The sequence below is a fragment of the Halichoerus grypus genome, chromosome 7, assembly GCF_964656455.1.
Source record: "Halichoerus grypus chromosome 7, mHalGry1.hap1.1, whole genome shotgun sequence".
NCBI classification, from domain to species: Eukaryota; Metazoa; Chordata; class Mammalia; order Carnivora; family Phocidae; genus Halichoerus; species Halichoerus grypus.
In genome coordinates this window covers 108255169-108271777 of record NC_135718.1, presented here as the reverse complement: position 1 = coordinate 108271777, position 16609 = coordinate 108255169, and the positions used below count along the sequence as shown (strand labels likewise).

The 16609-nt window shown below is 45.1% G+C and overlaps 1 protein-coding gene across 14 annotated transcripts in view; it reads right to left on the bottom strand.

The window, feature by feature from the left end:
* Positions 1-1122: 1122 nt before the first annotated feature.
* The window catches only part of FAM20B (FAM20B glycosaminoglycan xylosylkinase), a 42450-nt gene continuing 26963 nt past the window's right edge, over positions 1123-16609 (bottom strand). For all 14 annotated transcript variants that reach the window (XM_078078031.1, XM_036120941.2, XM_036120938.2 and 11 more), the window contains 4 exons: positions 9692-9863; positions 9148-9339; positions 7258-7317; positions 1123-4943 (listed from right to left, as the gene is read on the bottom strand). In XM_078078031.1, the coding sequence (XP_077934157.1) occupies positions 4712-4943; positions 7258-7317; positions 9148-9339; positions 9692-9863 (656 nt within the window). In that variant the 3' untranslated portion in view covers positions 1123-4711. The remainder of the gene's footprint in view (positions 4944-7257; positions 7318-9147; positions 9340-9691; positions 9864-16609) is intronic.

The following is a 16609-nucleotide window of genomic DNA, read 5'->3' as shown; positions in this document are numbered from 1 at the left end:
TTGGCATGTAAAAAGCAAACTCTGAAAACATAAAATCAATGTTTCACAGCTCATCTCCACACTGGTGGCTTAAAGTTTATACTAAGGAGCAACTGAAATGACACAGTGGACTCGGAGGGTCCTTTCAAGAGACAGGGCGCGCCCGATGAAAATCTTCCCATGGTTTCCCGCAGCCCTGAAGGGATGAAACAGGGTACAGGCCCAGGAGGCTGGGTACTTTGGAAATCGGGCTTCTACACTCATAGCAGGCCTGGCTCACTCTCCCCTTCTTCCATGTGGGCTCTGCCTACCTCTCACCCTCCTGCCCCCACCCCCCCGTGATTCGTTCCTGCTCCCATTTCTACTGTAATTCATTGACATCATTCCTGACACATTGGGGGCTTCAGTTTCCTTCTGTTCGGACCGTCAGTTCTCTGAGGGGACTCCCAAAGCCCAAATGTCTACTGAAGACCAAACACTTCACGAACCCTCCCTACCCCCAGCTGCCTTTTTTGAGCTTTAATACCAGTCCTTCTGATGCGGGAGAAGCAAACAAAGCCTGAAGCCCACCTGAAAAAGGATCGCAGGGGAGTCAGTGCAGAAAAGGCGGCAGCCTCCCACCGGTATCCAAGTGCATGGGACAAAAGGTGGCACAAACAAAAATGTGGCAAACCAAGTAAAAAGAAGTCTGCTTTGTTGTCTAGGTGAGGTTTATGATGCTGGATTTCTATTTCAAAAGTTAAAAATCTGGCTGTCTGAAGAATAATCATCAGGGCCCTGGTCTCCTCCATGTCTGTACAGTACTGTGCTACCAACAAGTTCTTCAGGATTTGTAATGTTTTACTTCTAAAGAAGCTGCAGGAATGGGGCTGAACTACTAAGTATACAAAAAGCACCCAAGAATTATCCAATGGAAACTTCTGGTAGAGCCACAACCTGGGATGGGCCTTTTGGAGGCTAGTGAGCACGTGCAAAGGTCTTACTCATCAGATACCATGGAACAGGCCCTGTGAAGGTTGAAGTGGGAGCAGAAGGGGTCATCTTTTTCTGTCCCCTAACAAAACACACAGGAAGTTGGAACAGAGAACATTGAAAATAGCTTGAAGGGAAAAAAAGGAATAAGAGGAAAAGAGGATACATCGATACTTATTAAAATCTTTATTCGTTTTTTTTTTCTCTTTTTCAGAATTGAAACCCATAGAACACATTAGAAATTTCGGTGCGTATCTGTCCTGTATGGTGTCTTACCAAGCCCAATCCCCCGCCGTGCGGCAGCGCTGAGACGAAATCCTTGGCAGATCAAAACAGAAGGTAGTGGTTCCTACACCTCCCTTTTAAGCAAATAAATTAGCTTCCCAGTAAGTTATTCCCAGATCCCCCCCTTAGGCTTTGTATTTGCAAGGAACACCTTAGTTCCTTTAAAAACCTGTGGCAGTGGCATCCCCAGCCCCTGCCTTTTCAACCCAGACTGGAGGCATCGAAGGGAGAGAAACTGGCCTTCCCCTGGACGACAGGCTGCACGAAGTCAGGTGTGTCTGGCTCCCGCGGGTGCCTAGCCGCGGCCGGCTCACCGGAGCTGCCCAGCAGGTGCCGGCTGAATGGTCTTTTATGTCACGTCGGGGCCACTCGCAGAGACTGAGGAGTGACCCTTTCACTAGCTTCAAGTTCTTCAGCAACATAAGTCAGTGTTTTCCTGTGTCAAAATAAATACATTTTTTTCTTGCTACAATACAGATACGACTATATACATACATATGCCTTTACTCATGTTTCCTGAAGCTCAAGCTCACAAGATCACACCTATAGGACAGCTCACTGACAGATGCGGTTTTATTGCCACTGAGGTGTGGTCATTTACAGTCAAATGAGATGATACAGGGGCCACTGAGAATGGACGCTGAAGGAATATGGTGGATCCGAAGGAAAAGCCAAAAGCCTTTTTCTTTTTTTTTTTTTATGGAAAAGAAAACACGAATGTCCTTGAAGAACTTGTTGTTCAGGTGACACTGAAAAATTGCCATGTACAGGATTCATCTTTCCCCAAATAATATGCAATGGATGTACCTGAATTCTTCCATTTCCTCCTTAAATTTCATTTGATATATTAGTCCTGAGTGCAACAGGGAGAAATGCCTTATTAATATATTATCGAACAATACTCTGAGCAAATCACAGATCCTATTAATTTGTTTTGCACAGAAAATTATTTACACCCAAACCCACAATATAGCCTCATATTAAAAGAACAATTTAGAATAAAACTTCTATACCCATATTTCCCCACTCAAACTCTGGAATAAACATATTTAAGGAGTGGGAGGAGGTAAGGAAATGGCAGTCAGTTCTGATTTTCCTAGTTGGAAAATATAAAGTGTATCCACCTCTACCTTTAGATGTTGGCTAGGCACACCCAACCTAGGGCTGCCCAGGAACCCTTCTAGTGACTTGTCTATTAGTGCTAAAGAAACCACAAAGAGGACACGGTGACAAAACTAAAAAAAAAAAAAAAAAAAGATATCAGCCTCTTTTTCAAACAGATTTTGGTTTTTGTGCATTTCACGGCTATAAGCTTTTGGTTGGTTTTCTCTAAGATTTGCCTAAACTTAACTTAATCCAATCCTGATGAGAACATAAATCTATGTTCCAAGAGTCCTGTGACACCACCCTATTAGCTTAAGACTTCAACCTCAATAGATCTGAACACCTCTTAAGATCAAGAATTTTAAAACAGTAGGAAAGAGAATGAAATTATACATTTTCTGCAGTGTTTTGAAAAAACGATGCGACATTCCCTCCTGCTTGCTTCCTTAGCAATATCTTCTGCCTTCAACATTATGAATGAAGCTCCCAGTTGGGGAACAATTCTTACTCCTTCCGCTGCAGCAGACTACAGGCGCCCCGTGTCTGCAAGAACATTGGTCCATCATTTAATTGAACCAACATTCACCCAGGCAAGCGCGCTGCCTCCTGCCCACCGCCTCCCTCCAGCCAGCTCCCCGACGCTCTGCACGAGCACCATCCACGGTATTCTCCAGCTCAACTGGGAATTTTACTTGACGCACACAGGAAATGGCCTTAAAATTGGAATCTAAGGCCTCCTTTTGTTAACACCGTTTCAGTGTTTAGTGCTAATACCTGGCTTCTTAGTTAGGCTCAACACCTTTTTTTACAACTCAACCCATTCTTGTGGATGTCTCAAAATGTACATACAAAGTACAAAAGCGCCCTGACCTCATGCTGTTTAGTTACAGGTTACTCAGCTCTCTTTCAACGCGAGAAAATGAGGACACAGACTCTAGGCTGTTTTTGAAAGGGAGGCTGCCCCACACTGGTCTCCACTGGCTGGCATTACATTTGCTCCCCCACACTGTTTAAATAGCAGCCCCTGCTCGACAGAAGTGCAAGGCTGGCCTGGCCGCCAGGCAGGCTGCAACGGCTCACGGGTCCGAGACGCTCTGCTGGAACACAGACCGAGCTGAGCCTGGGCTTCTGTCGCCCGGGACAGGGACACTGGCGCTCCACCACCGCCTCCGAACGCCCGACGAAATTAAACAAGGAAATGAGGGCTTGACACAAATCAAAATCTTAAGGCTCTTCCTGGTAACCTCCTTCATTTTGAGGCTCTGAGAGCTTCAACGCTGTTCCCAGTCGTCGGCATGGCCCACATCACAAGACAGGCCCAGCCGCCAGCAGAACACGCGCGGTCGGCCGAGCCAGGGAGCTGGCTTTTCCCACGAGAAAGGGACAGACAGGACCGCCAATCTCTTGGGAAGAGCAGCTTCAGTGACCAAATGCCTTAAAGGCTGAGGTGGAAATTCATTTCAGATGAGAAATCAGGATGGCAGAGATCGCAGGCAACTTAACTCTCATTCAAGGGGTTATTAGCTCAGTTTGCTTTGTTAATTCAGGAAGGATTTGCCTGCTTTGGGCAAAAGGGAGAAAGAAAAGTCTCCATGAGAGAACCCTGCTTGGACAGTTTGGGGGCTAACTGGGACACAGCGGTGAGCACGCAGATCTGAGGTTCCAGTCATGTTTGCTTTTCCACACCCGCAGAACTCAAATACCGCCCCCCCCCCCGCCACTTCTGGTGCCGTCTCTTCCTCCCTCCTCTTAGAGATCACGAAAAGCACTACCAGCCAATCGCTTAAAAGCCCAAGCATCTTCCCTGCGTTTGTCTTTCCCACTAATTCTATCCCAAACACGTATCCCTTCCCACAGAGCATGCTATTCTGGCTCAAGAGCAGGCCAGGTTTTCCTGGCTGCCCCTCCTCAGGAGGCTGTCAAATTCCCAGTTGGACTAGTCCCGGTGAAAAAAGGACTCCAGAGATGGCCAAGTGTTTTCAGAAACTCCACAGGGGCGGAGAAAGGATTCTAGGGATGAACTCAAACTACACACTCCGGAACCAATCCCAGCATTAGCCTAGCCAAACGTCACACCTCTGTCTGTCCCGTGGCGTGCGAGGGAGGCAGAGCAGCCAGGAGGCCCGTCACTGGAGGGGCCGAGGCCGGGGACACCGGGTGGTTCAGCAGCAACACTCCTGGGCTCGGACACCTGTAGTCTTTGCTTTCGTTTCTCCTAGAGAAATTGCCAAAGGCATCCAAGGCCACCCTGCCCACCCCCCTCACCAGAGCTTGCTGCCGGCCGTTTCCGATCCACCCCAGACCGTTCGGAAGTGATTGTGCTGTTTCTCTCGCTTTGTAAAAAGGAGTCTCGCTTATCCTGCGGTGCGGATTACAAGTGGGAGAGAGGCATCCTGTCTTCTACCAGCACGGCGTCCGCCCCGAACTGGTCAGTGCACTGCTTCACAGTGGCCAGGATGCTCAGGAGCCGCTGGTCCGCGGCGTCCAGGTGAGGCTCGGACAGCACGGGGGCGATGGGGTCATGGGCCATGGCAGATTTTAAGGCAGACTTCAGCACACCATTTTTTAGGTAGTTCAGTCTGTTCCAGGTGGACACCCGAATGCTGGAAGAGAGAGTTTTAAGGCAGATTATGTGAAACCTCTTACTATCGAGAGGAGATTAAAGCCTGCTGGGGAAATAATTATGTAAAATGTTTCAACTAAAAAAAAAAAATGTTTCTGAAGGACCTCTACATGATGAAAAAGTCATACTACCACATTCTGATATTTTTTTTCTAGGTAATTAATCAGAGGTATATGCAAAGATTTACACATGTTCATTCCAATGTGTAACTAAATTTGTAATGGAAAAATGTGAAAGATCTGAATGTTCAGCTACTGGGAAACAGTTAAATGTATGACTTATCCATTCGAGGGAATACCATGCAGCCGTTAAAAATAGTTTTGAAAATTTAGTGGCTTGAAAAATGCCTGTAATATAATATTGGGTGGGGGAAAAAAGTTAAAGGGAGAAGTTTTACTCCAAATCTGTGGGGAAAGAAAATGTGTATGTATAAACACACACACACATACATATACAGACATATACACATGATTAGAACGAAGTCTCTATGATGTTAACAGGAGTTACCCTTACATCTTAATGGACAGTTTTAATTTTCTTTTTGTGTTTCTGAATGTAAAAAATTCCTACCATTAATATTATAATTCAATTATAGTATCAATATTATAATTCTACCCACTTCCTGTGGGTAATGTGGGAATTACGAGGTAGACAAAGAAGTCTGACTCTGCAAGAGGCAGCCCGTCCTGCATCTATTTAAAAAGGAAGAGCGACCTTTGGACAAAGCATGGAAGGGGCCGACAAGCACAGAGGCGGTGTGATTTTGCTATTGTCAAGTCCACGACAGGTGCCCAGAGCATCAGAGCTTCCCTTGTGTGACTAAGGCATCCCTTGTCCGCCTCTCAGCCCCACATTCGCTCTCCATATATGTATGCCCTGCTATAACGCGGAGAATTCCTTGAAGCATCTCTCCTGTCAAGCTTTCTCCGTCGATGTCACTGGAGGGATACTGCAGACACTTCTGGTTGCTGCACAAGCGGGTTGGGAGTCAGGGGGAGGGGTCATCAAACGGTGCTCTGCCCCGGCCACAGTGCCAGGATGAGCAGGCCCTCTTGACATGGAAACCCGGGCCCCGAGGGCCACCTGCCCATGCTGGCACCCCACTCCCTTTGCAGGCCCACACACATGCCCTGCCTGCAGCCCAGGCGGTTTCTCCCGAGCCGTCCCTCCCTCCGTGATGCCCTGAACACAGGTGCAAGTCATTGCCCGAACCTGTACCCCGGAGGGCTGCTTCCTGCTCGCCCAGGGCCTGCAAACTAGCCAACTTCTCCGCTCTCCCGTGGACCGGACTGTTCTTCATGGAAGTCCACACCCTAGCCTTGGGGACAGGGTTCCCTTCCAAGTTTGTCCTTCCTAGGGTACTCTCCCTCAGCCCTAAAAAGTTTCCTTTTATAGTTATGCTTGTATCAGAGCTTCTTTATACTCAACTTTCCCATTTAACCCACTGTGTCTTTTCTAGCTTCTGACTGGATCAGACGGACAACACTATTACTACAAAAACATCTTCTTTCAAAGACGTCGTTTTTGACTGGCCGTACTATTGCCTATTAATGAAAACAAGGGGTGCTTGGGTCAATACTTAATGCAGAATACTGTACTGCTGCTATTAAAAAGAGAGACAAGAGAAAGAGCCCGGTTGCCAGGAGGGGCGACTGGATGTGATCTGAGTGTCTCGGGCAGTTAACCGGTAGGACGTGGTGCTCCCGGATTTCTGTTTCCTTGTTGGCTGAGCGACGTGCAACCCAGCTGATTCTTAATACTCCCCTTTAAATCTTAAACCAGCAATAATGCTCTGAAAAGGAGCTCCTTAGAGCCTGGTCTTCATCTCATTTTGATTTACCTTTTAATTTCTTTGTTTTCTAATACAGACTTGAAAAAAACACGTGAGTAAATGCCTCTGAAAAAGTTACATCTGGTTGATACAATTTCAAATTGAGATCTGCAAACCACAGATGGTCTGTGGTGGGGAGTGAGAGGACTTCAAACCCCAAGGTAAACAAGGTACAGCAGCCAGGGACGCAGAGTGTACTGGAGTTCTGGCGAGGGTCATATGATCAAAGGATCATATTCTGATATTAAAACAAACATGAATACATATTATTGAATAGGCTGAAGATTCCTATTCATACAAAATTTGAAATGAATTTTGAGCTCCACAGGTTCTGGGATGGAAAAGCATGAAAAGCACTTGCTCAGGTCTTAGGAAGTTTTAAGGCCCAGGAAATGGATGTACTGTTACGTGAGCCTGGAAAGGAAGATGACACAGGCCCATGTATTTGCTGTGCGGAACTTACATGCAACACTGATAGAGGGGGGCAAGAATGCTTCTCTCATCCAGCGACGGGTTCCCAAAGCTGAAAATTAAATTAAAACTTAATGAATTACTCAGTGGCACCAGTTGCCTTTTTAGCATCAAAGCGAGAGCAAATTCTCTAAGACGACCCAAATGTGATCCTAGATAATTTCATGCTCCCGTGGCTCAAATCACTTAAATTAAAAATAAACGGGGCATGACCAATCAGACACAGGATTCCTAACAGTCTGTACGCGGTATCAAAAACAAACGCCCTCACTGACAAGCCTCCTGTCTTCCGCCAGCTACAGCAAGGTGCCGAATCGTAACCACACAACGCAGTGCGGAGCCCATGGACCAAAGGGAGGACCCCAAGACCTGGAGGTTTTATGGGGGCGGGGGGGCAGGAGAGAAATAAAGGCTATCCACATGGTTCCCACTAACACACAGATGGTCGTCACTTGTAACAAGTTGTTCTACCTCGAAATCACCCATGAGAAAAGAGCAGGATTATCCTATCCCTACAAGTAAGCATATGGCCAGATTCAAACTGGACAAACGGCTCACGGAAGCTGAGAAAACAGTAATTCAAAGCATCTGTAAAAATGACCTCAGCAGTAATTCAGAGTTACACGAGGAGAACCGGTTCTGGGAAAACTCAACTTTCTACTCCTCTGCTGGAAGCTCACCGTGATAGCTGGAAGGTCTGGGGGCCCTGAGCACAGTGCAGCCCTCCAATAGTAAACGGCAAAGACAACTATTTCCATGTGTATTTCCACAGTGCATACACTCATTAAACAAACACACACAAAAAGATCATTTGTGTAAGTCACGGTAAAGGTTTTCAGGAACGCACGTAGCACCGGCCTCTACCAGCTCCGCTGTGTGCGCCGGCGCCCGCTCTCTGCAGGCGTCAGCCCCCTGCTCGGGGTGATGTGGGGGCGCCATCCGCAAGTGCCACTCGGCCGTTCTTCGCTGAGGACCCCTGTCTCAGATTATTCTCAGCAACCAATGTTAGCGGTAGTGACCTAGAGCCTGGACAATTCTGGGCTCCAAGGAAGTATTCTATTTAGCAAACACTTACTAAATGTCACTAAAAGTACGGTACTGAATCGGGCACCACAGAGAAGGCACAGGGCAAACTGAAAACATAATATGCTCTTCAAAGAGCCCACCCCTAAAAAAATTAAGGACCATCCATTTATTCAAAATAAGTAAGATTGTCTTAATCAAGACAAAAGTAACTTGTTTTTATATAACAAAAGGAACTGCTCTTCTCATGATCACAAAAAGTCTGGGTCTAGACTGCCATAAATATAGCAAAACATCCTATCAAACAAATTACTTTTTTAAACTGCATGAACCTTTGGATAGAATCAATTTAACAGGAATTAAATTTCATGGTTTGTTTTTTTTTAAGATTTTACTTATTTATTTGACAGAGAGAGACACAGCGAGAGAAGGAACACAAGCAGGGGGAGTGGGAGAGGGAGAAGCAGGCTTCCCACGGAGCAGGGAGCCCGATGCGGGGCTTGATCCCAGGACCCTGGGATCATGACCTGAGCTGAAGGCAGACACTTAACGACTGAGCCACCCAGGCGCCCCTAAATTTCATGTTCTATTCAATATGTATCTCTCAAGATTCTAGACATCACAGTCAAGGAAGAATGATATAGGTAGCGATACATCAAAGACCTTGGCGTCCAGCTGTCTGTGTTGAGAATCATAGAGTCTTGGCCTCCTTGGAAAAAAACCTACTTCTCCATTTTTTAAAGTCCTCAGAACCCTGAGGGCAGAAGGAGTACGAACCCTGAGCAGGATGGAAAGATGGGTGCCAAAAGCAAAGACCCTGACCAGGCCCTAACTGACGAGGATGGTCCTGTGGTCCTACCTTTTGGCATTATCGAGAAGGATGAGCATACTGGCGCCTTCGTCATCTTGAAAACTCTCGTAGTGATGGCGGTCAGCATTGCCGATCAGGTAATCAAAGATGGCAGTGTCAATGATGTCCAAGAGGCGGGGGCCTGAGTCATAGGGGGATGTTTTCTTCACAGCATCGCAGTAGCTCTCATCGTACTCCCACCTGGAGGCAAAGAGCACCACCAGGGTTACTGGGTGCCAGCCCTGTACCTGGCACTGTTTTGTTCTGAGAGAGAGAGAGAGAATGCAAGCGCAGGGCGGGGGCAGAAGAGGAGACAGAATCCCCAGCAGACTCTGCGCCCAGCGCGCAGCCCTACATGGGGCTCCATCTCACGACCCTGAGATCACGACCTGAGCTGAAACCCAGAGTCGGATGCATAACCAATGAAGCCACCCAGGCGCCCCGGTAGCTGGCCCTGTTGAAAACACAGAGAAGAGGCGTCCCTGCCTGGCAGGTTTGCCCTCAGCCCCACCTCCTTGGACAGAACGAAATGGGGGCTCACGGGAGCACTCACCTGGCCAGTTTGCCCTCGCGGTAAGTCCTGCCCCATGGGTGTCGGTGTTTCTGCAGAGGCCACACATCTGGAAGCCAAAGTGTGACAGATCCCTCCATCGTGTCTCCATCAGCACAAGCCGGCTCTGTTTCTCGGCAGTAATAACACTTCCCATAGAAACAAGTGTTATTTCCTATGGGAGAGAAAGGAGCCAAATACACTTAAGGAAAAAAGGAAGACTCTGAATTCTCCCTAACGATGTAGAAGGGAACAGCTAAGTGAACAGATCCTGTGAAAACAATGATCCTGAATGATATTTAAACATTTATTTTCTATACAGGTCATAAAAAAAAAAGCACACAGTGAAAAAAAATGTCAAAGGGCAGGAAAGGATATATATCAAAGCCTCCTTGCCCTTGGGGCCCTGCTACCCAGTCCCTCTCCCAGGAGTCAAGTCTAAGTAAAGGGAAGTCATGCCCTCTCCTCTTCTGTCAGAGCCAACACTTTGGCCAGAGCGCCTGGGAGAGAGAGAGTGGGCCCATCTAGGGACAGGCTCTGGGCCAGGAGTGTGGGTACTGGGGGGTGGGGTGTCAAGCAGATAAATAAATACACTGAGGATAATGGGAACCAAGCTTTTCACAGATGGAGAAGGGAGGTTAACTCATAGAAAGGGAGAAAGCCAGAATAAATCTTGTGGTGTTGAATTAGAACTGGACTGGAGTGACTGGTCGGAAGAGAGATATAGAAAAAGATACAGATGCTTGTGTGTGTGTGTGTGTGTGTGTGTGTGTGTGTACAGCTTTCCTCCCTCTGTCCCTCAAGAGAGCCTAGAAACAATGGAGACCAGGCAGCAATGGCAGTAAACACCTAGCACTCACACATCAGTTTCTAAATATCATTTTACTACTGTATTAAAGGGACCCAGGGCTCCTTGGAGAAACAGGTGACTCTAGGGCTGGGGCAAAGAAAGTACAAGATGGGCCTGCGTCCAACTGCTATGCCAGGGTAAGGAAGCACTCAGAGAACGATGGGGACATTCCAAAGGACCCACGAGACAGTGTGTAGGAGTTCCCACTGGTCAAATCTGGGACAGCTTGAGCATCAAAATAAGTAACAGCAAATCATAACTGAGTAAATTAAGAGTCTGAGAGTTCATAGTGATATACTCCAAAGCACTCCGTTAATAATAATACTTATTAACTGGACACTGGAGAAACCTTACAGAGACCTACCATCTTAATCAAGGGACACAAGCTCATATCACCAGTAATGGGACACAGCGACAAATCTCCATCGTGGGCCTCCTGACAGGATGTACCGAGAAAAGCACAAGAGCACTTCTCTGGTATTCCCGCCAGCATTTTTAAATCATGAGGAAATGTCAGAAACACTCAAATAAAGAGGTACTCTTTAAAGTAACTGACCTGCACTCTTACCGAATGTCAAGGTCACAAAAAAATAAGGAGAGTGAGGAATTGTTCCAGAAGGACAGAGGCTAAAACGACCTGACAACGAACACAACATGTGATCCTAGAGTGAGTTCTGGACTTCTACAGGGCATTACGGGGACAAGTGGCAAAATGTGAACCGGGTCTGTGGGTCAGATGCTGCTGCTGCATCAGCGCGCATCTCTCGCTGTCGATGACCGGATGCGGCCGGGCAGGAGAGCGTCCTGGTGGTCAGGAAGTACCGAGGTCTTCACACGCTGGTGTAAGGAGCATTCAGGTCGCACCTTATTCTCAAATGGTCTGACAGTGTTACTAACTAAGGAATCTGGGGGACTCTGGACCATCTCTGCAACTTTTATATAAATTCCAAATTATCTCAAAATAAAAAGTGTAAAAAACAAAACGATCTAAAAAGGTTAAGTAATGCCTTCTCGGTGCTCCATCCCTAGTAAATACAGCCATCAAAGGAGCTGATTTCCTGCCTGTAAACCCCTCACATACTCCTTTAATGACTGTTCGGTTCTCACACACGTGTGTCCCTGAAGAGACGAGCAGCCCTCAAGCCTTAGTGTTTCCAACCCCTGGTACAGCGCACACTCCACACCCACCCGCAAAACTGATGCTATCATTCTTCTACCTTAAGAACGTTTCTAAGTAAAGAATATTTGAACTGATGGAACAATATACCACATATATAATGTTTATAATTATAAAAATATAAACTTATAAATTTAACTTGATCCCATCAAAATACCAACAGATCTTTTACAGGTTAAAATGGATTTTTTTTTTTAAAGATTTTATTTATTTGAGAAAGAGAGAGACAGAGCACAGAGGGAGAATGAGACAGAGAAGCAGACTCCCTGCTGAGCAGAGAGCCTGATGTGGGGCTTCATCCCAGGACCCTGAGATCATGACCTGAGCCGAGGGCAGATGCTTAACGACTGAGCCACCCAGGTGCCCTGGATTTTTTTTTTTTCAAGATTTTATTTATTTACTTGAGAGAGAGAGAGCAAGCGAGAGAGAGAGTATGAGCCAAGGGGTGGGGAGAGGAAGAAGCGACTCTCCACTGAGCAGGGAGCCTGACATGGGGCTCGATCCCAGCACCTGAGCCGAAGGCAGACACTTAACTGACTGAGCCACCCAGGCGCCCCTGGAAAGGATGATTTTTAAGGTTATAAGGAAAAAGAAAGAACTGCTAGCAAACTCTTAAATAGCAAAGAGAGGGGACTAATCTTACCAGGTATCAAAACAGATCAACTCATGAACAGATAGGAGCAGAACAGAAAATCCAGAAATGAAAATACATAGAAACAAAAATTTATTTCAGTGGAAAAAAAACCCCAACCAGCTGGAGCCATACTTCATTCCACATACTAGGATAAATTCTAAAACTATGACAAAAACTTAAACGTGAAAAATAAAACTATAAAAGTACTTAAAATAAAAAAGGCGGAATTCTTCCATAATCTTCGAGTAAGCAAGGCTATGATTCACAATCAGAAAACCTCTAAGAAAAGATGGACCGATTACATTAAAAACAAACAAAAATGTCTATAAGGCAAAAAAAAAAAAAAAGAAAAAAGAAATTACCATAAGCAAAATCAAAAGAAATTAAAGAATTGGGAAAAAATATTTATATCACAAAGGACTATTTTCCCTGTGTATGAACTCCTATACACTGAGAAGACCAGGGGCAGAGCTGAAAGTGAACAAAGGATACACAAAGACAGGTAAAAGAAAATACAAATGCCTCTTAAATATAAAGCTGCTACACGTGAAACAGACAAAAGCCAAAGTCGGGAAACATGCCTTTGGTGCCACTGGCGGAACAGAGACCTCACGCGTCACTACCAGGAACGTAACCTGGTTCGACATACATGTGCCCTGTGACCCAGTGCTTTCACTTCTGGATATATTTGATCATGTGTGAAGTAACGTCTGTTCGTGTTAATTCTGGGCAACACTGGTTGTAAAAAAAGGATTGGAACGTGTATGTGTACTAAAGGTCTGGTTAAATGAATTATGGTAGATCCATACGACGCATTACTTTGCAGCTGGTAACACAACAAAAGAACGAAGAAGCTCTTTATGTGATAATAGATAGATTTCCAAGATCTGTTAGGTAAAAGATGTATCAGGTAAAAGAATAAGATGCAGAAGTATGTACAGTGTGACATGTTTTATATAATGGCAGTTAAATAAAAATATATATTCCTATTTCGTACAGAAAGGACATAAAGAAATTACCAATAGAGATGACCACTGGGAGGAAGGAGGAAGAACAGAGGGATGAAAGGAAAACTTCTCATTACAATCTTTCTTTTTATTTATTTATTTATTTATTTTATTTTTTTAAAGATTTTATTTGAGAGAGAGAGAATGAGAGATAGAGAGCACGAGAGGGAAGAGGGTCAGAGGGAGAAGCAGACTCCCCGCTGAGCAGGGAGCCCGATGTGGGACTCGATCCCAGGACTCCAGGATCATGACCTGAGCCAAAGGCAGTCGCTTAACCAACTGAGCCACCCAGGCGCCCCTCTTTTTTTTTTTTTTTTAAAGATTTTATTTATTTATTTGACAGAGAGAGACACAGCGAGAGAGAGAGAGGTAACACAGCAGAGGGAGTGTGAGAGGGAGAAGCAGGCTTCCCGTGGAGCAGGGAGCCCGATGTGGGGCTCGATCCCAGGACCTGGGATCATGACCTGAGCCGAAGGCAGACGCTTAACGACTGAGCCACCCAGGCGCCCCTTATTGCAATCTTTCTAATATTTTTAAAAAATTTTGAGTTATGTGAATGTATTACTGATTCAAAAAACAATCAAAAAACAAAGCAAAACACTGCTTGGCGTAGGAAACCTGCTGCCTACACGATAAAATCCAAAGTCCTGAGTTTGGTAAGACCCTTCATAAGTGAATGGAGTATGGTGTATTGGTTGAGTGGGAAGTAGGGTCATGTTTCTGGGATTAAAATATGGACCATCAACAGTCATTAGACGTGAGACTTTGGGCATGTGATTTTACCTAAGCTTTCTCTGTAAAATGGATACCAGTCCCCTACCACTGGGTTGTGAGGAGTAAATGAGATAGATAAATCCACAGTAATGCTCAGCACAAAGCCTGACAGTGTCAGAGACCAATCAATGCCGGCTATTTATTATTAATAATCTTGCTCCAATCTCTTTCCAGACTTCAATATCCCCGTTTACCTAGGCTCCGAAATCTTTTATTATTTCCTGGATTTTGTAACTTTTATAACTGCTTTTCTGATCAACAACTTGGTCTCTGTGCTCTCCTTGGATGAACTACCACCTCTAATAACCAAATCTAAACCTCCAGCCCACACTTCTCTCCTAAGCTGTAGACTAAGTCTAAAGCACCTAAATGACTAGTCAACATTTACTCCTGGATGCTCCTGTCAAGGTAAGATTCTGTACCCAATTCCATTGTGGAGAACTGCATTCTTGGACACCAGCTGGGTATCCCACAATTCCACTCAATTCTGACATTGTCTACCCAGAGACAGGAACCGATCCCACAGGTTGAAGGGTCGGGCCCACGAGACTGTGCTCCAATTCAGAGGCCAGCTGCAAGTCTGGGTTGTCACCTGCGCTCTGACTGGCTGGCTTACAAATCTGAGGTTTCCATGAACCCCATCTTGGGGTTTGGTTAACTTGCTAGGGCAGAAGAATATACAATGGGGAAAGGACAGTCTCTTCACTATATGCTATTGGGAACACTGGACAGCCATATGCAGAAGAATGAAACTGGACCACTATCTTACACCACAGACAAACATTAACTCGAAGTGGACTGAAGACTTGAACGTAAGACCTGAAACTATAAAACTCCTAGAAGAATACACAGGCAGTAAGCTCCCTGACATCGGTCTGGGTGATGAGGTGATGATTTTTTTGGATATGACACCAAGAGCAAAAGCAACAAAAGTGAAAACGAACAAGTAGGACTACATCAAACTAAAAAGCTTCTGCACAGCCAAAGAAACCATCGACAAAATGAAAAGGGGCTAGTATCCAAAATATATAAAAAACTCCTAGAACTCAATAGCAAAAAACAATCTGATTAAAAAATGAGCAGAAGATCTGAGTAGACATCTTTCCAAAGAAGACTGGAAAGATTGGTGAGGATGTGGAGAAAAGGGAAGCCATGTGTACCATTGGTGGGAATGTGAATTGGCGTAGCCACTATGGTAAACACTATGGAGGTTTCTCAAACAACTGAAAAATGGAACTACCATATGATCCAGCAGTTCTACTTCTGAGTATCTGAAAAAAAGAAAAGAAAAGAAAAGAAAATACTAACTTGAAAAGATATCTGCACCTCCATGTTCACCGCAGCATTATTTATAATAACCAAGATATGGAAACAACCTAAGTGTCCACTGATGAGTGAATGAAGATGTGCCATATATGCACAATGGAATATTATTCGGCTATAAAAAAAAGAATGAAATCTTGCCATCTGCAACAACATGGATGGACTTTGAGGGCATTATGCTAAATGAAACAAGTCAGACAGAGAAAGACAAATACCGTATGTTCTCACTTACACGCAGAATCTAAAAACAAAAACAAAAACAAAAACAATCCAAAACCAAGTTCTTAGATACAGAGAACAGACTGGTAGCTGCCAGAGGTGGGTGAAATGGATGAAGGGGTCAAAAGGCACAAACTTCCAGTTATAAGATAAGTAAGTCCGGAGATGGAAAGTATAGCATGGCGCCTATAGTTAATAATACTATATGAAAGTTGCTAAGTGAATAGATCTTTAGAGTTCTCATCACAAGAAAAAAATTCCGTAACTATGTACAGTGATGGATGTTAACCAGATGCTGTGGTGATCATTTCACAATATATAAAATTTCAAGTCATTACAATGCATACCTGAGACTAATATAAATGTTGTATGTCAATCATACCTCGATAAAAAAAAAATTGCTGGGGAGGCTCACAGGACTCAGGAAACCAGTTTACTCACTAGATTACTGGTTTATTACAAAGGATACATGTCGAAAGCCCGACAGATACACAGGGCAAGGTCCCAGACCCAGGAGCTTCTGTTCTCATGGAGTTCGGGGCCTGGCCAGTGACACATGGTTGGTTCACCAACCTGGAAACTCCCAAACCCCATACTATTGGGATTTTTATGGAGGCTTTCTCACGTAGGCATGATCTATTACTAACTTTATTCTTAACCCCTCTCCCCTCTCTGGAGGATGGGAGGCAGGGAGCTGAAAATTCCAAGCTTCCAATTATGGCTTGTTTTTCTGGTGACTAGCCCACTTGTGGAGTCACCTCATTAGAACAAGAGCTATTCCTTGTGCTCTTATGGCTTAGGAATTTACCAGGGTTTTACGAGCTCTGCTCTGTGTCAGGCACCGGGAGGCAGAGACCAATACATGTATTTCTTGTTATTTCACACAAGGAAACAAAATGTCCAAAATCTGATTCACGATCTTCCTCCTCTTCACACA